Consider the following 26,854-nt stretch of genomic DNA (forward strand, 5'->3'; position numbering starts at 1 on the left):
CTTTTCCCATTTCATGACCTGGTCCATGTCAGTGGGCCAGTTACAATTGATGATGAATCAAAGTACCTCTCAATTGTGTGTGATGCTGAAAAAGGGAATCAATGTAAGTCCTCTCTTAGGTGTTTTGATAGCAGGTTAACTTGAACACCCAAAGGGAGCTTTGAGGACAAAGCACATGAGCTCCAGCCCCTGTCACCATCCTCCACGTGCTGAGGGATGAGCTTCTGAAGCAGGAAGCCTCCAGTACTTAGAATAGTAGAACTGTAGTGTTGAAGGGGACCCAGTGGCTTCCTCCCCCTACATGCTAAGTTATCCCATATTTATTACATCTGAAGAGGGCCTTTGTTTCTCTTAAAATATATACTGCATCTTGACCCTGTAGACAGCAGATATCAGAAAAGTCCTTTCCTCACCTTATTCCAGCGGTTCTCAACCTGTGGGTCCTCAGATGTTGTTGGACTACAACTCCCATCATCCCTGAGCTCTGGCCTTGCTAGCTAGGGGTGATGGGAGTTGTAGTTCAACAACATCTGGGGACCCAAGGGTTGAGAAAGGCTGCCTTATTCCAATGTCTTCCTAAACCTAGGGTGCACCCACATTGAAACACCCTTCACTTGTGCTTTTTCCGAGAGCAGGGAGTCAGTGGGAAGACAAGCCCATCATCCAGTCACCAAAGTGCAATGCTCTGCTTCAGTTACTGAGCAGGCAGAGAAGTTTGCCTTTGTAAATAAAGCAATTTCTCTTTTGGCTCCCCCACTCCTCATTTCCTGGAAGTGTGCTGGTACATTAGCATTGAAAGAGGGTCATTCTAACCCAGTAAATATGTCTGCTGTCATGGGGCCTCTGAAGACTTCTCAGCCACTACCCCCTGCCCAATGTAAAATAAGTCCTCAATGGCTTCAGGCTGAACAGAGGAGCAAATTCAGCCACAAACAGCTATGTGATTGGAGCCCACTACTTGAGTTGGCATGAGCAGAGGGTTTATTGCAGATCTCCTCAGACTTTGGTCCATTGATCTGGCTTTGAGGGCCACCACCACCACCTGCTGTTGCCTTTCTGTGTGAGCTTGGCACTAGGAGTGAAACAGCAGTAGCTTGCCCTCAGAGATTAAAACAAGCAGCCAAGAGCAGGAAGATTTGTTGTAGCCCCTCTGTTCACATAGAGCACAGGAGCAGCTGCATTAGTGGTTGCTCCTAGCACTGGTTCTTTTGAGCTGACCTTGAGGAGATCTGCAGCCTCTTCCCTTGTATTCAGGGTGCATATGGATATATGTGCATTTATGCACATTCCACTGGTTGTAATGGAATGAAAACTTGGATGTTCAGCCTAGTGCACAACCCTGTGCATATTGGGACTGTATACTTCAACAATAGTACAGTGTGGACAGAGAGTTTCAGCACTCAAGTGCACATTTGGTTTTGTCTCCACTTTCCAGTTGTGGGTCCTGATGTAGCAGCTGATGCACATGCATAAGCCTTGGACCCACTCTTGGATCTCTGTAGATCAAGGAGCGAAATGCTGAGTTGTGGGAGCATTTTGTTTAGATACCCCTTGTAATCAATCTGTTTGCTTGCAAGTGTTCAACCTGAGCAGGCATCACAATGATTTCAGAAGCAACCATACAGACAATCCCAGATTCACACCAATGTCAGCATCTAGAATGCTCCCAACTAACTTCTCCCCATAAACTACCTTAGCTAGTCGGCGATCTATATACACACTCTGCTGTGCTATTTATCTGATGCGTCCTTAATGAACAGAAACTTTTGGGCTTGCAATTAAAGAGTTTTTCCAGCAGTTTTTCTGTCACTTGGAGTGCAAAACACTTAAAACTGTGAATAACTCGTACAACAAACCTGCTTGTGTCATTAGCAGCTTCCAAACAGTGGAATATGGTGATAATGTATCCTTTGCTGCTTGTAAAGCTAATGGACTATGTGTTGTATGATTTACCTTGCATGTAAATGTGTCAGTGAATGTTTGCCAAATGCTGTCAGCTTTGCGCTCTCTCTCTCTCTCTCTCTCTCTCTCTCTCTCTCTCTCTCTCTCTCTCTCTCGGTATGTGTGTGTTTGTGTGTCTGTGTTGTTTTTTATGTGAACTTAAGAACCCTGTTGGACCAAAGGTCCATCGAGTCCAGCATCCTCTTTCTTTAGCAGTCCACCAGATGCACCTAGGAAACCCAGAAGCTGGACATGAGCACAATGGCCCTAACTGCTGCCATTCTTCAGCATCTGGCATTTATTGCCTCTGATTCTGGAAGTTGCAAATAGCCTTTGGCAAATACCACACCCAAGAAAATGTGGATTCTGTGACATGTGCCAGGTTCTTCTCATATGCTTCCTATGGGCACCTGGTTGACAACTGGGGGGAAAGAGTGCTGGATTAGAAGGGCATAGGTCCTGATCCAGAGGGGCTTTGCTTATGTCCTTAAAGTGAGTTCCTAGCTGGCCATGGCAGTTCCAGTGATTGTAGGTGGCTCATCAATTTTATTTTGTGTATGCCCCCAAGTTGTTCTTCCTTGGCCAGCAGAGACAGGAATGATTATTTTGTTTCATTTGTGGATGACAGCTCCTGAACTAGCAGTGTTGTATCTGTAGGCTCAGTCACAAGGAAACTTTTTGTATGAGCCAATGGCTTTGGAGCCAATCAGCCTATACAAAGCCAAACTTGGATGTCTTTAAAAGAGGATTAGACAAATTCATGGAGGATAAAGCTACCAGTGGCTACTAGCCATGATGGCTATGCTCTGCCTTCATAGTTGGAGGAATTATGCTTGTGAATACTAGTTGCTAGAAACCACAGGATGAGACAGTGGCCTTGTGCTTGGGCCCTGCTTTGGGGCTTGCCACTGGCTTCTGTTTGGCCACTGTAAGAACAGGGTGCTGGACTAGATGGGCATTGGCTTGACCCCCCCCCCCAGCAGGCTCTTCTTATGTCCTTCTATTTCTCTTTCACTTGGCTCCTGTATCCCAGATCACATCCATGCATGCGTAGTATGTACCCTGGTAATGTGAGTTAAAAAGGAAAATATTTGATTTTTTTTCAGCCTGGCCACAAAGCTCCAGTGTAAATCCCTCAGCCCAGGTCAGATGGTAAATTTAAGACAGCATAATTTATGCCAGTGTAAATCCCCCCAAAGGTGCGTGTCAGGGGCGTGGAGAGGGGAGCGCAGGGCAGGATAAGGAGAGACTTACATCTTTTCCAAACCCATTTCAGCTTGGTCATGTGACCTAGTTCCCACCACCACCACCCCCCGGGAAGCCAGCTGAAAGCACAGTGTCTGTTCAAATAGAGTTTGGAATTGGGGCAATTTATTACACTGGTGGGGACATGGGTGGCGCTGTGGGTTAAACCACCAAGCCTAGGACTTGCCAATCAGAAGGTCGGCGGTTCGAATCCCTGCGACGGGGTGAGCTCCCGTTGCTCAGTCCCTGCTCCTGCCCACCTAGCAGTTTGAAAGCACGTCAAAGTGCAAGTAGATAAATAGGTACCGCTCTGGCGGGAAGGTAAATGGCATTTCCGTGTGCTGCTCTGGTTCACTAGAATGGCTTAGTAATGCTGGCCACATAACCCGGAAGCTGTACGCCGGCTCCCTCGGCCAATAAAGTGAGATGAGTGCTGCAACTCCAGAGTCGGTCACGACTGGACCTGATGGTCAGGGGTCCCTTTAACTTTTTATTACATGGGTGTAACTAATGACAGTGCAAATTATCCTGGATATCTATAGCTAGGATTGCTGTCACTGTGCCTCAGTTCCTTAATCCAGGCTGCTTCTCAGTCAAGCCTCTCTGACAACCCAGCAGTTCTTGTTTTTGTCCCAGTTCCTAGAAACAGCACATAACTGCTCTTGTCCATTTGCCAAGTGTGAGGTCTTTTCACTGTTCTCTTTTGCAAACATCCAGTTATTTTTGCCATATATCCTTTTATATATAAAAAATTATTTATATGACGTTGTATTACATTATATTAAGAGGGAAAGAAAAACACATGAAAAAAATTGATACTTTTGGTTAAACAAACAAGAATGGACTAATACTACTGTATCCTTAGCCCAGATTAAATAAATGCGAAAATATCAAAACATCTTCTTGAATTTTATTATACTAAATATTCAGTTATTAACATCTCGATTCCATCAGATAAAATATTTGTGAATATTCCCTGACATCACAGCAGAGGAGTAAAAGGTAAAGGTAAAGGTAAAGGTACCCCTGCCCATACGGGCCAGTCGTGTCCGACTCTAGGGTTGTGCGCCCATCTCACTTAAGAGGCCGGGGGCCAGCGCTGTCCGGAGACACTTCCGAGTCATGTGGCCAGCGTGATGAAGCTGCTCTGGCGAGCCGGCACCAGCGCAGCACATAGAAACACCGTTTACCTTCCCGCTATAAAGCGGTACCTATTTATCTACTTGCACTTAGGGGTGCTTTCGAACTGCTAGGTGGGCAGGAGCTGGGACCGAAAGACGGGAGCTCACCCCACCGCGGGGATTCGAACCGCTGACCATACGATCGGCAAGTCCTAGGCAGTGAGGTTTTACCCACAGCGCCACCCGCGTCCCTCAAGTTTCCTTAAGTTTCCTTAGGAGTAGGAGTTTCCTACTCCTTCCTACAGAGGAGTAGGAAAGAGAAATTCAAAGGGAGATTACGTTTTTTTTCCTTTAGCAAGATAAACTTGCCTCACTGGTCTCCATGTTACCTTACATTACAACAAAAATTGTTTAATAATGATAATAGAGGTGTAAATGGCAACCAGTAGCCTAGACAGTTTTATTATTCAAATTGATATTTTGGGAGATTGTGTTTTAATGAAATAAAACAATATTTTAGACACCAGTGTGCTGACTTTATCCTTTGAAGACTAATTATAACATAGCTAGACATGGTTGCTTATGTGGTCTTGCAAATGCTCCATAACTCCAGTTCCCCTGTAATCTATTTGTTCTACTTTCTTCAGTTTTCAGAGCACAGGAATCATTCCGTGCACTGCTGGTGACTCTCTGCAGTAAGAAGCAGAACATTTGTATTCAGCAGAGGAAAAAAAGTGTTAAATGCCAGCATGAAATACTTCTTTTTATCAGATTTTCACAGTCAATAAAGTTAGCCAAAGTACAACCCATAAATAACCATCAGTGGGTGGAAACATCTCTGAAGTCAAATTACCTGCAGCAACTGTTTATTCTTTTCTGAATGTTAAGCATGCAACCTGGCAAACTGCCACAGTCTATTTAGTGGTAGAATTTTCATAAAGAAAACATTTCTTCAGTTGCCCACACTTTAGGGTTTGCTTCATCAAAATACTGTTATCACTAAAGGATCTACTGTATACAAGTTACTTTGAACCCTTCTATCATTCCCACCCAGTAATTGTATTTCCCCTCTGTGTTTTGCACAGGCTTTCAACCATTTGGTTGCCTTGTTATGAAGATACAACACTCTCAAAAACACAATACATGTGGTCCCCACTATCCGAACACAATGTGTTCGCCGGAAATTCTTTGTTAGGTGAGCGTTTGCATAATGAGTCAGTGGTTTCCATTGATTCCTATGGGAGACTTTATAATGTGTCCCTGACCATGAAATTGTGACCCCCCCCCAACAATGAAAAAAACCTGGAAAACCCTCTGAAACTTGGGAAAGGGCTCATAAGGAATGAAAAAATGCTTTCTTATTTGTCTGACTCTCTCTCCCTCCCTCCACATAGTTTCTGGTAAAATGGTTGCCCCAGACCAGCACACAAAAAGTAAGGCTTGCTTCAGACTGCTTATTTGTTTACAGTACTACATGTAGGTCTGGCTGTTTGGATATCTGAATTTGTGGTGTGTATAGCAAGGTTTGGGTACTAATTCCTCGTGTTTGGATAAGTGAACTTTTGTATACTGAGTATTTGGACAGAGGGACCTGCATGTATTTTGTGACTGGAAAGTCGAGATGTTTGATGTCATGGTTGGCCAGGGGAGCAGAAAGCATCATGGCTTCTTTGGATGCATATGGCTTAGGTACCCCGATGTAGTAGGGAATGGGTGGTTTAGAACTAAGGCAACTGTGTGTTACAGGAAACTTTATAATTCGAAATCCAAAGTAAGTGAGTAACTTAAACTTTAACCATTAAACTATAGACTATAGACTGTGGCTTTTCTAGTGACTCGCTGATGCTAAAAATTAACTAAGTGGTTTCTGAACCTTCTGGAAGATACTGCTTGTGAATGCAATAAATAAAAGGTGACAGCATTTAATTAGTAGGCGTATCTTTTAAAAGCCTAGGTTTCCTTTTAAGAAAAGGGCAGAGAAGTTTGAAGGAAATTGGCTTCTCCTGGAAAGTGCTCACCAACATGATGCTTGTCCAGGATCCTTTCGGATGTGAGCTCATTTACAGCCACAAAGGCCATTTAATTACACACACACACAATACATTTTCATTTTCTGGCATCTCTTGTATTGTATAAACTAGACAACACATTATGATTTTTATCCTACCATGTTTGTCTTGGAATTAGTATGAATGTTGATAATACAGCAACATGGAGACCTGCTTTTCTTGAGAAAGAGTGCATTTTTTAAATGAGATTAGTCAGAATTTAATTCAGAGGCCACTAGAAGTCTTTTGATATTTGCAAATTTTAGAGATCTGTGATGTGACTCTGGTGGCATTAGGTGGCCTTAAATGACCCAACTTAGAAAAAGAGTGTAATTAAGTTACCTTGACGATATCTTCTTTAGCTTCTAGACTGTTATGACTTGTGATAGTTTAAACCCACACAAAGAGATGCCAAACTGCAAGGGTTGCTATGGCAACAGCAGGGGCCTGTCAACACCTCTCTCTCTAATAGTGACAAATGGTACTTATTACATCAGCACTAATTTCATCCGATCCCTTTCAGATGAAGATACTTAGTCCTCACTGATCAGATTGTGTCACTGTAATTACTGAGAACAGACCTTATTAGATGACAGCACTCCTTACCCATTGCCTCAGCTCAAATCTAACCTACTTTTTGCTACTTTTGAGGGTATTCTGCAATGTCTTCCAGCCCAACCCATCTCTCACCATCTTTCTGTTTAAATAATGCAACATTATCTTCAGAAAGTTTTTTTTTTCCAGAGTAAAAGTTGTCTAATGCACAAAGAGTTGAATCCTGTACGTTCACTGCAAGGTTGTCAAAATTTGTTGCAAGAAGCCTCTTTAATTTGGGGTGAGGAGCATATTTCCACTAACATGCCCTAACTGGTCAAGGAGCCACTTCTTCACTTAATCCCCATTCCCACCCAGTCCATGGACACCAGGCATCATTATAGGGGCATGTTTTGTTAGTTGGTGATATGAATATATGGGGCGGGGGGAGAGACAATACTCCTCTTCAAGAATGGTCTCACACAGTGAATATCAATGTGTGAGCCAGGCTACCTCTGTCTCTGGTGTTGACAAGCCAAGGTCCTGCAACATCCCTGAATTAAGACAGGTGGTGAGTCTTCATATATACTCAGGTAGGCCTTCCCTGTGCAGATATCCAAGTCAATGCACAGATGTCAGTGGGCAGATTAAGCATGAATCAGTCTGTTTCTGATACATATCAGCCTCACATGTGTTCATTCATAAGCATGTTCCATTGTGTTTCTGCATTACTTTCTGGGTTTATTTTTAGCGGCATGTAAAGCTGCATTAATTTTGAATATATTTTGTCACAAAGCATGCATTTGTATATGCTTTAAACCCTAAATGTGTATTTTGGCATGCATTTTAGCTTAAAATGCCCATTTAATATATTATGAGCCCATATAATATATTATGAGCTGAGAACTTTATCACAAAATTTGGAGAAATGAGAAATTTGAAAGATACCTGTGTTCCAATGTGTGTGTTAATTTTGGGAAGCTTGAATGGCAGCAGTGCTCCTGCCCAAATCACGCCGCTGCCTTGCCCTGGTCCAGGTAAGCAGTAGCAATGCAGGTGTCAGGAGGGTGACTCCACCCCACCTCACACACCACTCATGTCCCTATTCCTAGATCAGCCATGTGATGTCCCCAGTGCTGCTAGCCAGCTCTGCTCTCATTCTGTTTTTCGATTTTTGAGACTCTGACTAAAGTGGACTAATAGGTTTCTTATTCTTCTGCATAATGAATCCTCTCTCATACATCATATAGCACATTATGGCCCTAATAGTCCTGTGGCCCTTCTTTCCAAGAATACACCTGAAGATCAGTGTTTGTGAAGCCACCAGCCTGAAGTTAGATTTGAACCTATATCCCATATTCAAATCCCTTTGCAGTAAATTAGCTGTTAAGAAATGTTGTGAATGTCCCCTGGAGTTGGTACCACCCCAAGCTTAATGCAATAGTTCCATGAGAGCTTGTGGAGCATTAACACTGTAAATGCTATTTACATGCTAATCAGTTGCCACATAACTTGGAAGCGGTGGTAACGTGGTAGATTTACGTGTGCTTGGGAACAAAGACACAGCTTTTCGATCAGACTAATGGCTTGGAAGTGGAATCAGAAAAAGTGCTGGTAATCACGTTTGACGGCTAGGATTGATGGCTGATGGCTTGTAAAGGGCAATGCACTGGAGTGATATCAGGGAGCTTTTAATAATGCTTGGCAAATGATCAGGCTGCTCAGTCAATCACTGTGCAGATGCCAATATCCTCCCCTCCCCCCTTTCACCTAGGGATGCAGCAGAGCATGTTACAAAAATAAAAGTAGGGTGCAGAATTTCAGTTCAAGATACAGAACTGTGAGTTCGCAACTGATCAAAAATAATATCAGGATAAATTATAATACCTGTATCATTACTTCCTGTTTTCTAAATATATATATGATGGTTTTCATTAATTGTATCTGCTTTCCGCTTTGTTTTTTCCCCTTTGATGGCGGTGGCAGCTGGTTTAGAAGAAACAGCCAAAACTGGTAGCTTTCTCATGGAGCTTGATGGACAAATTGCTTGTTCAGTCTGAATTGGTTGCCTGGTTAGTGATTACTAATGGGACTCCCCTTCCTTCCCAGTGTTAGACTTGATGCTTGCTGAATATTTTCTCCTTTCTGACCCCTTCCAGTTCTGCTTCAATCTACTGAGGAAGCCAAGCCTCAGACTTGATTTCGGGACATTGTGCCCATCACTTGTCTGATTCAGTGAGCTGTTTTGCATGTGATGCTAAGCTAAACTGTGGTTTAGCATGAACGAGCCACAAATCTTTACAAATCTCTCTATTCCTTGTATTTTTAAAATATTGAAATTCTTTAATACAAGGTCCACATGTTACCGTAGGCTCAGATCCTGGCCCCTCAGAGTACCTGGGCAGTAGTAACTCTGAGGAGAGGGACTATTATCTATTATCCCTGACTGCATTGCATTTATGCTGCCAGCATTGGATTCTGCACCCAGTCTGCACCCCTTTGCCTATTCATACTGAGGAAGGGACTCCTTTGAGGATCAAAAAAGGCTATGCAGTGCTTCCACTGACCAAGGCCCCACAGCCCCAAACCTCACTACCAGGAAGGTGTCAGTGGCTTCACCAAGGGACAGTGACCCTTTAAGTGGCACATTGCACTACTCAGGTTCTCAGGTTGTGGGTCTTCAGGCTTGTTACTCAAAGCCAAATTATAAAGCTCTGATGATCACAGAAAGCCAATGCTGAGACAGTTGGTCCTCCCTGTTCTCAGCGGAAGGATTGCTACCTGTGGTCTGAACTTCTTGCGCTTGCAGTCCATTCAGCAACCTTGTTGCTGTCCAGGGTCCTGATGAAACTGAACCTGCCTCCCTCTTTTTAGGATGGAAATTACTATGGATCGGGACAAGTTTAGACTTTTGCCTATATTGTTGCAATCTTTATTTTGTAGGCTTTTCCTCCCATTCTGCCCCCCCTCACTCTAATCATTCCCTATCAGTCCTTACTTTATTTATGCTTCACAAATACCCAAACTGGCCAGCTGTCTGTGCTATGAATTCGTAATTCACAGACCAGTAAATCACGCTGGGTATTCTTCCATGGTCCCTCTTTTGATCGCAACATTTCAGATAGCTGAACTTTACTTCCACAACTGCCTGTGTGTTAACAGTTTTGCCCGTACTTAAAGCTCAATTCATATATAATATATCACATACATATTTTATCACACACGGGGACTTTGCATTATTTATCACATGCATGGAAACATTAAGGATGCAGACATGCATACAGAGGATGCTTTCTTACATAAATACCCTTCTTAGGCGTGTAAAATGTTGACATTGGTAACATCACGGTCTCTTTCTTCGCGTACAAGTCTAATTTCCCCCTTACATGAACTTCCTTTAAACACTGCATCTGCCGCTGAATATTAATCGCACCCCCAAAGTTAGAAGGTAGAACCTCTTTTGAAAAAAGAATCTTAAAGGTGCTAGAGTACCCTTCATGTAGGATTCTTCAACCATTTTCAGAGGGCACATCTGTATTGGTTGGGAAGAATAGGCTTGCAGTATCAAGCCCCACCCCCAACCCATTAGTGTACATTAGCTTTGCCAAGTGTCTAGCTAACTATGGCTCTTCCTCTCCCTTCCTCGCATAGCAACAACCACTTACATCAGGCTACAGAAGAAGGAGAGCTGGGCTCCATTGGCTCTGCTGAGAGAACAACTCCTTATGGCTTCCTCTCTTCCATCCCAGTTCATCACTGCATCTTGAACCAGTGCACAAAGTTGCTTTCTTCCTTCCCATCACTTTTTTTGTTTTGTGTCATGTCTTTTTATGTGGTAAGCCAGAGAGAAGATACTGTCTTGCCTAAACTTCTCTTTGAGAGTTTTCAGCTGGGGAAGGGTTGTAGCTCAGTGGTAGAACATATGCTTTGCATGCAGAAGGTCCCCGTTTCAATCCCTGGCATCTCTAGGCAGGGATAGAAGAGACCCCCGCCTGAAACCCTGGAGAGCTGCTGCCAGTCACTGGACAATACTGAGCTATATGGACCAATGGTCTGAAACAGTAAAAAGCAGATTCCCATGTTCAGCTGAAGAGCAATATAAAAGTGCTTTAGATAAACAAATAAATGACCATATGTTCATGCCAACACCAGTTCCAGGATTTGGAGTGTCCTACAAATAAACTGTAAACAGATTAAGACATTGACAGAATGTAAAAACCCGCAGTTTCAAAATATATATGGGATATATACAGGAATAGATATATAAAAGAATATGTTGAGATAATTTGGAGTATGCTGGAAGATGGGAAGAAATGTAAAGAACCACAGAAAGAAGGAGAAGGCAGTCGGAGTTTGAAATGTTAAAATTATGGTTGAATAATTGTTGTAATATATATATAAATGAAAATTATAAATAATTTATTAAAAATATTTGGAGTGTCCTTGAGCAAGATGCTATGACTGCATCCCTGAGTGCAACTACCTCCTCCATTGTTGCCACTGCCCATTGCTTTGTTCTCCTTGGGCCCAATTGGCACCATCTACCAGGGAGAGGGACGGGGGTGGCACTGTGGGTTAAACCACAGAGCCTAGGACTTGCTGATCAGAAGGTCAGCAGTTCGAATCCCCGCGATGGGGTGAGCTCCCGTTGCTCAGTCCCTGCTCCTGCCAACCTAGCAGTTTGAAAGCACGTCAAAGTGCAAGTAGATAAATAGGTACCGCTCTGGCGGGAAGGTAAACGGTGTTTCCGTGCGCTGCTCTGGTTCGCCAGAAGCGGCTTAGTCATGCTGGCCACATGACTGCGGACAAACGCCGGCTCCCTCGGCCTATAGAGCGAGATGAGCACCGCAACCCCAGAGTCGACCACGACTGGACCTAATGGTCAGGGGTCCCTTTACCTTTACCTTTACCTTTACCAGGGAGAGAGGGCAAAGTGTATAGAGGTTAATGTTCCTTCTTTTCACTCCACTCATTGTTTGCTCACTAGGAGAGGGAGTCAGGAGGAAGAGCAAGGCCAGGTTGCAGTAAGGGTTGGTGGTGGGTCCCAGACTGGGGTATGGACCTCAACCAATGCCCCTGGTGCATAAAAAGTGATGACAGGTAGGGTTGTCCATGGGTGTTGAGCATTTTTAATGGTAAATTATGGTCCACTGACTGTCATCTTGTGCAGAAGAGCAGAAGATAAACTACATGTGGAGGTGATTGTTGTGGGAGAGTTATAACAGAGCCCCGTGAAACCTGCTGTGTACCCTTTTCTCTATGAGTGCAAGGTGCATGCTTATATCCTAATACATTGCATTTCATGGATTGTTTATTGTCTGCCAAGCAATTTTCTGTTGGGATGTGTGCTAAGTAAGAAGCTTTTTTTCAAGTGAGGAAAAATGGGCACTGAACCTTTTTTATTCCCCAATCAGACTCTCTGTCCAACATAAGTTGCTTCATTATCTCAGTGGTTACCCATGAAGTGATCCAAACAGCTAAGAAGCAAGTATATTTAAGACACATGGGGCTATGAATTTGTGGCAGCTCTAATTACTATAATATGGTACTGATTATATGTGGTGACTCACAATGAAGTTACAGCTATTGGCTGCATTGGGCTACGATTTATCCTAATCATATGTATATTAGCAACTAGAGTACCAGTATATGAAGCATTCTTGATTCTTTGATCCATTGAGGCTAATGCTTGATGGTGTTATAATCTTAACTTTAGGAATTCAGAAGCCTTGCTGGCCCTTTCTTGTGTAACGGGAAGCTTGGGGTGACATTCAACTGAATAACTGCGAGCGCAATAGGACTTTCTCCTCTCTCCCACCCATATACCTCACACAGTCCCCAAACCTTCTCTGGAGGGTTTGGAGAAAACCCAGAACAGATCTAGGGGGCATGTGGGCAGAGGAGAGGGAGAGAACAAATGTAGCACTCACCTTAGTGCTACATTGAATACAACCCCTAATATTAATGCTATTACATGTTTGGGCAGGAAAGAGATGAATGAGTTTCCCTAAAATCAATCAGTGTGAAGCGGGATGGGGGGAAGCCAACCCATGGGTTTATCTACACTGTCTACTGGTCACCACTAGACCATTATTGATAAAGGAAATCATTGGCAAAAACCTTGAAAGAGCTGACTTTAATCCTTCAAGTGGCTTCCACAGTGAACCTTCTTCTTAAAGCTGGTGATATAAAACTCAGCAGCTTTCTTTGGCATGAGAATAAGAAAAGCATCTGCTAGATTGATGTGCTCTGAATAATCTACCTTTACAGTATGAAGTTGATGGCAGTTGTAGTAAATAGGCTGCCAAACTGGCACCTTGAAGCAGGCAGGAAGGGGTTGAACACAAACACACAGGCTGAAGAAAGCCTATTCATCAATGGTACCCAGGAAACTCAGGCAGCCTGAGCTGCATCTGTTATATTTTGGTTAGTAGAGCCTTCAAACATCATAATATTTTCAGGACTGTTCGGTAGATGTCTGCTGTTACCTATGAGTTTCCAAGAGGCATAAATAATATACATTATTAAGAAATAATGTTCTTGTTAGATATCCTTCATCTGTTCATTTGTCAGACTTCTTCCCTGCTGACAAGAAAGAAAGAAAGAAAGAAAGAAAGAAAGAAAGAAGAGAAATCAGTGGTGTTTTGCTCAGTTTTTGAACACAAGTTGATGATATTTATGATTTTACTTTGCTATATCATCATCATCATCATTCACCTCATGATTCTGCATTAACAAGATGGGAATTCTTCCAAGCAGATGCACCGCTAGGGGCCATGGGTGGTCTTGAACCCTTCTCCAGCATGATACTTCTCTAGGATTATGGAGCACCCAGATAGAGAACTTTTGCCAGCATCAGAGAGCTGGACCACCTACCGCCACCTGTGCCAAGGGATACCAAGGGTGGAATTCAATGTTGCCCTGTTAGAACTGGGGTAAGCATTTCAGCTCACCCAAAGGAAAAATCTCTCCTCTCCCTTCATGCTGCTCTGAGGGTTCTCCTAGCCCACAGATCTGACATGAGGGAGAGCGGGAGCATGAGAGTGAGGGAAAACCCTGTTGTGCTAGTGGGACTTTCAGCACTTGCTCCCACTATCCCAACTATTTAGCTGAATCCATCCCTGTGTGCCTTAATTAAATTCCACGTTGTAATTTTGAAGTGCAGACGCTATTGATCCAAGTAACCTTTTTCTCTTTTGTTTGGTCCTTTTTGTAATTCAACAAGTAGGACATTTGTGAACTTTATGCAGCTGATCCAAGCAATACCACCAAGGGGCATGCACAATATTAACAGCTTAAAACTGTCATTGCTCCCAAGTCATTTTCTTTTTTTATATAATCATATTTATTAAAATTTCCAATAAAAACAGAATAGAAAAAATAGAGAAGATAAAGAAAAGAAAGAAAAAGAAAGACCAATTTTAAACCCTTATTTTCATAACCTTCTTTCTGGGACTCCCTCCTTCCCCTCCCGACTGTATTCCCCTTTCCCTAAGTTGATTCCACAAGTTCTCATTCCCAATTTAAACCTAATATGTTGTACCTATTAGCCAATTTAAATTACAATCTTAACAACACTCCTCATCTTTAACAAAATAGAACAAAGATTTTCCCCCCAAGATCAGCCCCGTTTCCTTCCACGAATTCCCCCTTTTTTTTCCAAAACATGTTAAATCAAAATACCAAAGTTATATAGAAAGATAAAAGATAGAAGATAGAAGAAGATTCCAAAAGTTGGTTACATAGCCTTTGGATTCTAGAATTCCCCCTCCCTTCCCCGGTTTGGATTCCCCATGTCCATCAGTCTGTATGTTGTTGGCCTGGAGGTCTCAAGTCCACAGCCAAATTTTCCTCAATCCATCTTGCCGGTATTCTTTGAATTTGCTTGTTTTGATAATGTTTAATTTCAAAAATCCAGTCTAATAGAGGCCTTTAATTTCCCTTGGTCATTGTTGTTCCTCCCATTGTTCTTTCCGTGGCGTAGTTGGTCCTTTGCTCTTTTGTTTCTTACTTTCTCAGGTTTCTGTCTTGTTCAGCTGCAAAACCATTCTTATTCTGAAATCTAGTATCTCTACAGAGGTTTGTTATTCAGGAACAAAAACTTACGTCCAGTTCCTACCTTACTTCAATAGAAAGATTCTATTGTGTTGTCACCTCTGTAGACAAAACAATATTTCAGTTTTGCTACTTTCCCAGGAGCTAAGACCAGTACACATCCCAGAGTAGTTTTCCACATACGCCACTTGTAATGTCTCAAAGCCCCTCTAGGGGGGTTGCAGTAACTTTATGTCCTCTAATCCAAAAGTCAAGTTGTTGTTTCTTTCCCCCCCCCGACATTTTGTATCCATATTTATATCCAATTGTATCAAAATTAACCAGCAAAGTGCTTGTAACAAAGTCCTCTTTGTATTCTCAAGATTTGACAGCTACTTTGACAGCTGTCAAACTCTCCATCTCTCTCCGCCAGGTTCTCCGAATCGCCCCGGTTCCCAGGGGGGGGGTTGCCTTTTCCCTCTCACCCTCGACTTTTCTCCTCCAGCACAATTCTTGTAGTATCCCATCGTGGAATTGATATTTTTTGTCAGCAATAAACTTCTGAATCGATCTTGGTTTCTCAGTCCTTGTTTTAGCATGTTTACAATCAGGGAGGGGACTGACTTCCTTTTTAGATCCCCCCCCGCTCGTGCCGAATCCGAAAAAAAATCCTTTTTTTCTCCTTTTGTACCCGGTTTCCCAATTACTCACGGGTTGTTGTTAAATGTCCAAATTTCCAATGGAAGAAGCCAGCACTCTCCGACGAATGGCATGCGGCTGCGCTCGGCAGGGGAAGCGATAGACTCACAGTACCACGCCGCTCCCCGGCACCCGATCCGTAGCCTTTAAAAAGGCTCCTTCACGAGTCGGGAGGGCGCTGATGGTACCAGCCGAGTCCCCATGTCCACGGGCTCCGTGCCCGTGGTTTTTGAGGGTCCCCGCGTCGCCGGCGCGGTAGGACCCAGCCCCTGCCGAGCAGACTCCCTCCGGAGCTCGGAGGGAGTCCGCCATTCGGCGATGGCGCCAACCCGGAAGTCCCGCTCCCAAGTCATTTTCTATCTTTCTCCCTAGATAGTCAGACTTTGGTGCTGGTTTGCCTTCTGGAGTCCCATCATCCTGGTATCTTGTTCAGGCAGGTCTGTTTTAAAGCTTTTGGGTGTTCTGAATACTTCTGTGCATCCAGATGAAGAAAATGTCAGCAATTTTGCTAGGAAATACCATCCTGAAATTTGAAAGTGACAGGGACAGCTGATAAGAGTTTGAGCATGCAAGTGTTAACAGTTTGGCACCTGGCTAAAGGAACCATCTGTTCTTTTAATTTCTATCAACCTGATTTAGTTTGCTATAACATAAAACCATGAACTTTATTTCCTGCTAAGTGAAAATCAAATATGGTACTTTAAGCCTTCTGGAGGATAACCTCACCCATATTCAAAGAGGAACAGCATGACTGTCAAGGCAAAAAAAAGAAAAGAAAGAAAGCTCAGAGTTGGATACGGAATACTTAATATCACAGTCTAAAGATATTCTCAGTTTTCATAAGTTTGCTGTGAAATGTTCAAGTGCTGTTTTAATAATAATACGTGTGAACAATTGGACAGGACAGTACTGAACCAGACCCCCCCCCCCAGGAAACTTTATTACTTAGGCATGTAATATTTTATTTTAATTTTTGGTATTGCACAAGCTAATGGATTGCATTAAAAACCTTGTATATGATCGTGTTGATTATTGAAAATTTACTTGACTGCTGGGTAGCCATGTTAAGGTAGGACTTGCCAATGCTAGAGCTAAATTTGAATTTAAAAAGTTCACATGCAAGGTGGCCAATCTATATCTAGAAAGATACAATGAAAGTCAGTTGGACTCCAGATAATCCTGCTTTATTAGGGCCAGCCCTATCATTAGACAGTGTGAGGTGGCTGCCTTGGGTAGTAGGTGCTGGGGATAGAGAATAGCTGCAAGGCACTGGAGGGCAGAGCTGCATGTCCACCATGTGGCCTGTTCAGTGTCTGCTGCCCTTGGGGTGTGGGTAGGTCAGGGATGGTGGTGGTCAAATTTGGATTGTTTTGGACATAGGCTACCTATCTCCTTTTTTTTTTTAGGGAAGCTTTTTTTTCTGAGCAAATCCAATGTGGCTCACTCATTGGAATTGAAATGGCAGGCTGCTGTTAAAGATTCACAGGCCCAAGGCCCATCCAGGCATGCACAGCTAGCGGCACAGTTCTTTGCATCTCAGGTGTTTCTACTGCACACAGCTAACATCATTCGGGGAATCCCTGGTGCTGGGAAGGCTCATAAAGTTCATCTGTTGTATAACTCTTTCTCATCCTCCTTTACGTGTTTTCCAAGATGTAGCTCCTCCACTTTCATGCCATGTGTGTAACTTCATGCATCAAACATGCTGCAAAGCTGGCAAAGAAATCAACAAGGATCTTGTAATTATCTGGAGCAATGATGGGCAGTTTTCATCCACTCCATCACCAAGTCTTTTGCCTCATATTTGTGCCATAGGATAACCAAAAGCAAATATATTGATGCCCCAAGTGAAAAAAGATTGGCATGCGACAGGGAATTTCCCATTTAAGAGCATTCAAGGCACATTCAACTGTGCATGCACACCTTGCTGTGAACCCAGAAGTGGTATGGAATGGGGCAAAACAGCCCTAAAAGAGTACAAAAATGGTGTAAAAATAGCACCTAGCAATTTCAGGAGCCTTTGCATTGGAGTTTGAGCAAGGAGGTTTGGCGGGATCGATTGTAGTGGAGTTTGGTGTATTTTTTGGTTTTTTAAAAGGGTTTTTAAGAGAGTGTTTGCAGGTTTTTTCAATGGTGTAACCAATATACATGATTACGCTTCAGCATGCGGTGCCTCGGAACATATCCTCGCATAAATGGAGACTTACCTGTAGATGTTTCCTTCCATGTAGTAAATCAAGATAATAATAATAATAATAATAATAATAATAATAATAATAATAATAATAATAATAATAATAATATCTTTATTGTCATTGCCCCCTCTCGGGGACAACGAAATTACTTGGCTGCTCCATCCACCCAGGTAGGGCACTCCACACAAAATCAAAACAACTATAAAAACACTAATTAAAACAATACAGTATAATACAGCAAGGAAGATTAGATGACTTTCAAAGTCCAGGCTTCCCATTCAGGGCCGAGATCACTCTGGAGAAGAAGCTGTTCTTAAGACGGCTTGTTCTTGTCTTCATCGTCCTGTATCTCCGTCCCGACGGCAGGAGCTCGAAGAGACAGTGACCAGGATGCGATGGATCTTTTACTATGTCCAGTGCCTTCCTATGGCAACTTGTGGCATAAATCTGCTCTAAGGTGGAGAGTGGGCAGCCAACAATGCTCTCTGCTGCCTTAACAACTCTGCACAACCCCAACCTGTCCCAGGTAGTACAGCTTCCGTACCACACACATAAGCCATAAGTGAGCACGCTCTCAATGGCACAGTGATAGAAGGCAAGCAGCAGTTTCTGCGGAAGATGGTTTTTCCTTAGAATTCTCAAAAAGTACAGTCTCTGCTGCGCCTTCTTCACAAGCCCCCTTGTGTTGACACTCCAGGACAGATCCTCTTGTAATTCAATGCCCAAAAATCTGAACGTTGTTACCCTCTCCACACAGACCCCATCAATCAAAAGTGGCTGGACATTGCTCTTCTGTCTCCTAAAGTCCACCACAAGCTCCTTTGTCTTCCTTGTATTTATGAGCAAGTTGTTAGCTCTGCACCACTCTGTCAGCCGCTCCACCTCATCTCTATAGTCCGTTTCACCCTCCCTTTCAGAGATGAGTCATAAGCATGCTGCACTTTAAAATAAAAATAAAAAATCCTGTGCATTGAGTCAGTTGTATGTGAGTCCGCTTTCTATATTGTTCATGTCTACAAAAGTTTTGGAGGGAACATACCGCTTTGTTTCCAATTTGTGCATATCCCGTAGCTTCCTGCTGAAATCCTCTAACTTTTCATACCACAAATATTCTGTGCGGTTCCCAACGCCTTGCTTTTGTTGCACTAGTGTGTCATCACGCCCCTCCAGATGGCAATATTGTGCTAACACTGGGGAAAGCGTTGCAGAGCAACTAATAAAGTGGAGTGATGTGTGGATGATCCCATGTACATTCACCACTAATGCACTATTTTTGCGTCATTGACATGTTGCAGAACACCCATACCCACACCCAAAGATCAGTCAGGGGGGGGGCCTTACATATGCATGCCTAAATGTGGTGGAATCCTTCCAAAATCAGATAACAACAACAACATTTGTGTGGACCCAAGTGGCCAAAGGCATGGAGGGATGGAAAAGTATTGGTTGGTCAGTAGTAATCAACTGGCAAGGGTGTGGTGTCTCTCAAAAGAGAAAGAAAGTTATGCAGGCTATGGAAACACCCTCTCCTATACCCAGTAGTGACTGGTGTGGTGGAACAGAGTCGCCCACCCTGCCTAAAATTCTGGAGAGCCACTTCCACTTAGTGCAGACAGTACTGAGTTAGCTGAAGCAATAGTCTGACTCGGTTTGCTATGTTTCTCCATTCATTACAAAAATGCATGCTGGAGAAGGGAGGTCTTGCTGCCTCTCCCCCTTTTCAAAGTCAACCCCTTCCCTTCTAAGATTGGACATGAAAGGAGGGGTGAGAAAGAGAGACATGAAGACTTCTCTCCTTTGACTTTGCTGCAGAAGCAGTAGGACAGTGTATGGGGTGACCTTTGTATGGTTGAGAATGCAGGGAAGGAAGAGTCCCCCCCCAGATCAGATTATATCCAAGCAAGGGAAGAACCTATGGCCATAATTCTTACTCTTTTATTGTCTGGGTGACTGTGTACTCAATAATTGTTGTAAAAGCAAGGTAAATCTAAACTGTTACATTTGGCGTGTATTTTTTTGCACAGCTGGTTGTTGGATAAGTTTGCCACCTTCTCTTAATTGTTGCAAACAGCAAAAGAGGCAAATGAGCTTAGATTTCTCTAGGGACAAAAAAACCACAGCTTTGATTTTAGAAAGTTCTCATTTTGTATGTGATGTGGATAAGTTTAACAATAGATTTTGTTATAGCAAATCAAGAGTGATTAGATTAAATATGCTTAGAGAATAAAGCACTTTCCAAGATCAACAGGATAATAAATATTGTTTCTATCCATGCGGCTTTTCTAAATACTTTTTGAAGTACAGCGCCCAAAATGTTCAGCACTTGGGTTTTGTCATACTTGACAAGCTGTCAGCTTTAATGAAAATGTTTTCTATCAGAAATTACATAGGTTTTCCCTTTCTATTTTTTCTGTCATCTTTTATGTCTAGCATTTTATGTTTTAGCAGCGCTGGTTGTTCAGGCCTTATGTAAGTATGTAAAATCTGTTAAGAAAAATAAGGAAAGATGTGTGCAGTTCTAAACAGTGCCTATTGGTGAGAATTGGATACTGTCAGATTTAACTGTGACATGTGGCAATAGCTATTAATGTCTGGCTGACATCATTTTAACGAAGATAAGGCAAAAAGGTTGATGTTGCATACAGAATGTAAAGGTTTTGTGCACCTTGTTGGGTGCTGAGATCCCTTGCAGAAATACTTCTCCAGGGTTCCTTAGGAAGAAGGAATGACTATTGGCAGACCAATCCAAAGAGGGTTGGGGATGAAGGACATGTGGCAATAATTGCAGGGACAGCTTATGTATGCTTCCCCTCTGTGGGCAGGGGTCCAGTGGGTGGGCTGTGTGGAAGATGGCTGGCAGGGGCTGGAACTAGACAGGGAGCAGAAGCAGTGCTGAAAGACAATTAGCCAAACAGGGTTTCTGTGGTGCAGATATACCATATAGGGCTTCAGTGGATGTTCGCCAGTTTCAGTTTGGGGGCCAAAATGAGTGGTTTCAGGGAATGGAGACAGAAATATTCCTGGAAAATCAACAGCCCTTAATTACAAGAACCTTTTTAAAATTCTGTTTCCAGCTATTGTTTCCTGTATCTGTGGCTAGTACTTTGCAGAAGGTAGAAAGGGTGAAATTGTTCTTTGTCTACTTTTTGGATTAGTCAAATGGGCCATTTCAGACAATCAGAATGGTCAGGAGTCCTTGCATTAACCTATACACAGAGCCATGCCTGCACGGGGCTATTTTCTACAATTGGTGAATTCATTTGCAAAACTCTAGTTGTCATCCTGCCGTGACTTTCTTCTTGAATTTTTCTACAGCTGTTTAATGGATGGGATGTGGGACTTGGATCTAGGAAAACCCAACTTTAAACCTCCATTCAGTCACAAAACTCACTGGGTCACTTTGGGACAGTCACTATATTTCCACAGTACTTAGCCTCATAGAGTGGTGGCTAGAATAATATTGGATAAATTCTATGTACGTTGCCCAAAGCACATTGGAGAAAAGGCAGGATACAAATGTTACATAAAAGTTTAGTATCATTGGCTCCCCCTTCCCATTTTAATTCCAAACTTTCTTTCCTTTTTTCATATAATGAGTCTGATGTGGTCTGATACAGCTTTATTATTCATATCATCATATGTAATTATGTATATCAGCCCATTTAATTATGATATATCTCATACTCAGGTTTAGTGCTAACATAAAATAATATGCTTTTATATTTTTCACTGGCTGACTCACATCTAATAAGTAATTTCATTCCACTCTTCCATTTTATTTAAAATATCTTTATACTCTCTGCGCTGCAGCAGTGATGAATACTGAATTAATTATATCTTTCTCGAGCGATTCCACAATATACTGTGTGTGTTGTTGTTGTTTTAAAGTGATATTTCTTTAGGAAGTGCCATTGAGTTAAAGATAGGTAGTGACACACCGACTGATCATTTATGAGTCTAATCATTGACAACAATGTGCATTTTGGGCGTTTGACAGGAAAATTTGCAGTTCTTCAGGGTAGGAGAGTCACAAAGCTTTTCTGATTTGTAAAACTCCACATATTCTTATGTCTTTCAGGATCTAGATTTCTCATCACATCCACGGGAGCCTTGTATATTATAGATGTACAGAATGAAGATGGATTGTATAACTACCGATGTATCACACGGCACAGATACACTGGAGAAACACGACAGAGCAACAGTGCTAGACTTTTTGTATCAGGTACGACATGACACTTGCTGAATGGGGAGTACTTCATTGTTTTGCGTCTGCCCAGGATCTAGCCTTTTGGGAAAATTTTTGCTTTTCTCTTTTAGACTGAGAAGTTGCTTGTCTAGCAGTTTGAAGGTAGACATCTTTGGGGGATCCAGATCTGTTTAAGGTAGTAGTGGGAAACTACAGATCTTTCATTGTCTCTAGCCATTGTCCAGGCAGGCTTAAGGGTTTGCGAGTCCATCTACATCTGAAAGGCCACAGGTTCTCCACCCCTCATTTAACAGTTGCTGCTGTACACTTCATTTGCCAAGGAACCCCCAAATGCCGTAGAAATGAAAGGGGTAGCAAAACAGTGGCAAAGGAGAAGTGGCAGCCTTGCTTAAAACAGGAAATGTGTGGCAAGTGGAGAGGCAAGTTTTGGAAAGAGTGATATACTGCATGGGTGGTCTCTACCATGCTGAGTTGAGTCCATTCTTAACAAACCAGAAAAGCTGTCAAAGTCAATGGAAGAGGGGAAAGTGCCTGTTTGTCTTAAAATAGCTGTTTATGATGTTATACACACAAACAATCTTCTGAAAAAGGAAGATCACACTCCTGCAATGAGGAATGCCTTAATGAGCTTTTGCAGTCTTCCATGCCCCAAAGCAAGGTTTATCTTTAGACTGCGTGTTTGACATACTAGATCACAATCCCTTCCAATGAATTTGAGACTCTGGAATGAATTGATCCATTATGTTTCCAAGGATGAATAGATAAACACAAGCTTCATTCTTAAGCAGGCATAGGCAAATTCGGTCCTCCAGATGTTTTGAGACTACAGTTCCCATCATCCCTGACCACTGGTCCTGTTAGCTAGGGATGCTAGGAGTTGTAGTCCCAAAACATCTGGAGGGCTGAGTTTCCTTATGCCTGTTCTTAAGGTAAATGGAACCAACCCTAAGACAGAAATGTGGCATTATTTGGATGGAGAGCTATGGTCGGTGGATGAGGATTGTAACACTTTGTGCTAGTGGAAACCTTTTGCCAAACACTAATTTTGCTAACATTTCCTCCAGACTTTCAACATTTCAACAACATTTCCTCCAGACTAGTCTAGCGGGGGGGAAGACTGAACAATAAGATTTTATAGTGGTTCCCACCTCTACATCACTAGCTAGAAGGTCCACCATGCGCAGTTAGTAGTCAGGTATTGTAGGCTCTCTCTGAACTCAGGTCAGGGGGTGGGCCAAAAGATGGGAAAATAAACCTGTTCCTTATTGTGAAGGCAGCCAGTTTCATGTGGCTCTACTGGGCTCCTAATCTCTCATGGAAATAACCCTTGTTATGCTGTTAAGCCAATGATTCCCAGCTTTTAATAGCACATCAATGGGTGAGGAGACAAAGCAGGTGGCTGATTCCTCTAGAACAGTGTTTCCCAACCTTTTTTGGGCAACGGCACACCTGTTTAATGAAAAAAATCTCGCGGCACACCACCATTACAGCCCCATGTCGTCAGCGCGCAGCGTCACGCCAGGAGGGACGCACGAAAGTGAAAGTTTTTAATTTTTTCCCCTCCCCCTTGCCGGGGAACCTCCAAGCTTTGGGGTGGGGGGGAGGAGGCAGCAGAGCGAGGGACTGAGGGACGGCGGCAGCTGAGGCGGCGGTGGCTGTGGTGGTGGTGGCGGCGATAGCGGGCGGAGGAGGGGGCGGCGGCGGGAGTTGCTGCTGCTGTTGTTGCTGCTGCTGCCCGGACATGCCGGCCTCCTCCTCCTCCGCTGTCTCGCGCTCCTCCCTTTTGCACGCGCTGCCCCACCGCTCGGCACCACCACCGCGGAGCCGCCCCCGGCTCGACGCGGATCCTCGCCGCCGCCGCCTCTCACCGCCCGACTCGCCCGCCTCCCTCCCACGGCACACCAGCCGATGTCTCACGGCACACTAGTGTGCCGCGGAACACCGGTTGGGAAACACTGCTCTAGAACAGAGGTCTTTAACCAGTCCAGTTCCAAGACCCACCTTTGAATTCAAAGGTGCAACATACGACCCACTTTAACTTTTTCATTTTTGATTTATACTTAATAGTGCTAGTACAGCGGTACCTCAGGTTACATAAGCTTCAGGTTATAGACACTTCAGGTTACAGACTCCGCTAACCCGGAAATAGTACCTCGGGTTAAGAACTTTGCTTCAGGATGAGAACAGAAATTGGGCTCCGGCGGCGCGGCAGCAGCTGGTGGCCCCATTAGCTAAAGTGGTGCTTCAGGTTAAGAACAGTTTCAGGTTAACAACGGACCTCCGGAACGAATTAACTACTTTACCCTAGGTACCACAGTATCAGTGGCGTAGCGTGGGGGGTGCAGGGGGGGGCCTGCCACACCGGGCGCAACATCTGGGGGTTAGGGTTAGGGGGTGCAAATCCACGGGTTAGGAGGCGCAAATCCACGGGTTAGCGGGCGCAAATTACTTGCCTTGCCCCGGGTGCTGACAACCCACGCTACGCCACTGCACAGTATACATATTGCTCAGCATTACTTCTAAATGAAAGTAGGCTGGCAGTGTGGCAGGAGAAAAGCATGAGCATGTGGTTGGCCATAAATGTGTACCTTAAGGAAAAAATAGCTTGTGCCTTTCTCCTGTGACATTGCAGCACTCATGGAAACTGATAAAATGAGCATCTCATCAGTAGAATGTGTCCTAGTTGGGAGATACATGTCTGGTCAGCCTAAGCTGGAATCCAACATGACAGCATCAACTTTGCTGTGACCCACCTGGAGCAGCCTTGCGACCCACCTGTGGGTCTCTACCCATTGGTTGTAAACCTATGCTCTAAAAGAAGAGGAATTTAGATGGTTCCTCATCTAAAATATTGTGGCCCTAAGAAACCACCATCTTTCTTTCTTTTATCTTTCTTAGACCCAGCAAACTCGGCTCCATCTATTTTGGATGGGTTTGACCACCGTAAAGCCATGGCGGGACAGCGAGTGGAGCTGCCTTGCAAAGCGTCTGGGCACCCAGCACCAAAGTACCGCTGGCTGAAGGACAATGTACCCTGGGAGCCTGACAGCCGGTTCCGGCCAACAGTGACAGGCCTGCTGATAGAAAACACTCGCTCCTCGGACTCAGGCAACTACGTGTGCGAGGTGTGGAACAATTACGGCACAGCCGAGGTGATAGGTCGCTTGCACGTAAAACGTAAGTGCGTCGTGGAGCGCTGGAGTTTATCACCTGGGAGTGCAGGAGGGGTGCTGTTGTGGCAAACACATGTGGCATGTTAGGTTTTGCTTAATAAGGAAAAAATAAAATATTAGGGAGCGGAGGCTTCTAACAGCACAATCCTATGATGAGTTAGTCAAGTGTACCACCCACTAAGTTCAACAGAACTTAGTTCCAGATAAGTGTGTATTGGAATGCAACCTTAATTCATAATTTACAAATGCAATCCATGTGGTTCTCTTTATAGTGAGGTCAGTGGGGAATTGCTATTTTATCTTTGGGTTATTTTTGCTGGTCCACGGCAGCCATTATACCAGAAACGATAGTGGGAGGGGGCAAAGAAGGGGCAGAAAGAAGACAAATAAGAGAGCATTTCACCCTTCCTTGTTTGCCTTTTGCAAACTAGGTTTTCCTGGGTTTTTTCATCATTTTGTGGTCAAAATTTCATGGTTAAGAATGCATTAGAAATCTCCCCATAGTAATCAATGGAAATCGCTCATTGTGTTAAGCGCTCACCTAACAAATGAATTCCTAAGAACACATTGTGTTCAGATAGTGGGACCTGCTATCCAAGCCTCTTTGGTGACCATGTATAGAGACAAGAATTGGGAGTGGAAGAACTCCTTGGCCCTAATGTTAGCCCCTGCAATCCCCGGGACATCTGTGATGAGTGTAAAAGGGAAGCTTAGCTGAGAAAATGTGCGGGATTTCACACAATTGGGAACCGTGCATGCAAGTAGGCTCCCCCTTTGCACAAGTTATGTCTGTGTGCAGGTGCCCATGGGGTGTGAGCAAGGAGTGCAATGTCAGAGTTTGAAGCAGAAGACACAGTCTTGCTTTCTCCACATATTTAGCACTCTTCGTTAATGGCAACATTGAAAGAGGAGTTACGCTGTAATGGACTATGCATGCTTTCCATTGCTTGTTGCTAGGGATAGTATACTGATAACAGCCAAGAGTGAGAATTGCTTCATGCTTTACAAGGTAATCCTGTTTGTGGCAACTACTCTAGTGTTATACCCTGGCTTGTGCATTAAAGAGCCAAACAGCAAAAATATTTAATTAACTGCTTGGAGATATGCACCAGGAGACTGTAGTGTGGAAGAAACACATTTTGTCTAACACTGTGCAACTCCTCCGACCAAACTTAAAATGGCTGCCACCATAGTGTCTCTCCTGGTATCCCCCAGAACTGCTCTGCTCAATGCACCTATTCACAGGATTCTTTAATTTTAATTCCTGCTGTCATTAGGATTTCTCTTCAACAAAATTATTGGGGATTTCGGGTGCTGTCTCAGGTGCTTCCTCAAAGTAATATCCTTTGTCCTACGAGCATCTTCTTCTAATAGATGCTTTGAAGTTAAGATTCTTGGGTGGTAAAGGAAAGCATTTTGTATGTTTATGGGGGCATTCTTTACTACCCGCTACCAAGGACGAGCCAAATAGGAAGGGATCCCATTTCAAAAGCCCCCCCCTTTTTTTTAAGCCCTTGGGGCTCACAAAACCCTAGAGCTAGCTTCACAGAATACACCACTGGCTACAGCTCACTGGATCACCTACCAATCTGTTTCCCACACAATCTTTCTAATATGAACTCGCCTGTTTTTCCCAATTGCTTCTTTCCTTTCC

At 43.5% G+C, this 26,854-nt stretch overlaps 1 protein-coding gene across 1 annotated transcript in view; it reads left to right on the forward strand.

Annotated features, from left to right (window-relative positions):
• DSCAM (DS cell adhesion molecule) overlaps nucleotides 1–26,854 on the forward strand; it is a 337,795-nt gene that overhangs the window by 174,585 nt on the left and 136,356 nt on the right. The window contains exons 4-5 of the mRNA XM_081199124.1: nucleotides 21,896–22,042; nucleotides 24,926–25,204. Of these exons, the coding sequence (XP_081055250.1) occupies nucleotides 21,896–22,042; nucleotides 24,926–25,204 (426 nt within the window). The remainder of the gene's footprint in view (nucleotides 1–21,895; nucleotides 22,043–24,925; nucleotides 25,205–26,854) is intronic.

The sequence above is a fragment of the Podarcis bocagei genome (genome assembly GCF_964188305.1).
Source record: "Podarcis bocagei genome assembly, chromosome: 6".
Classification (NCBI taxonomy): domain Eukaryota; kingdom Metazoa; phylum Chordata; class Lepidosauria; order Squamata; family Lacertidae; genus Podarcis; species Podarcis bocagei.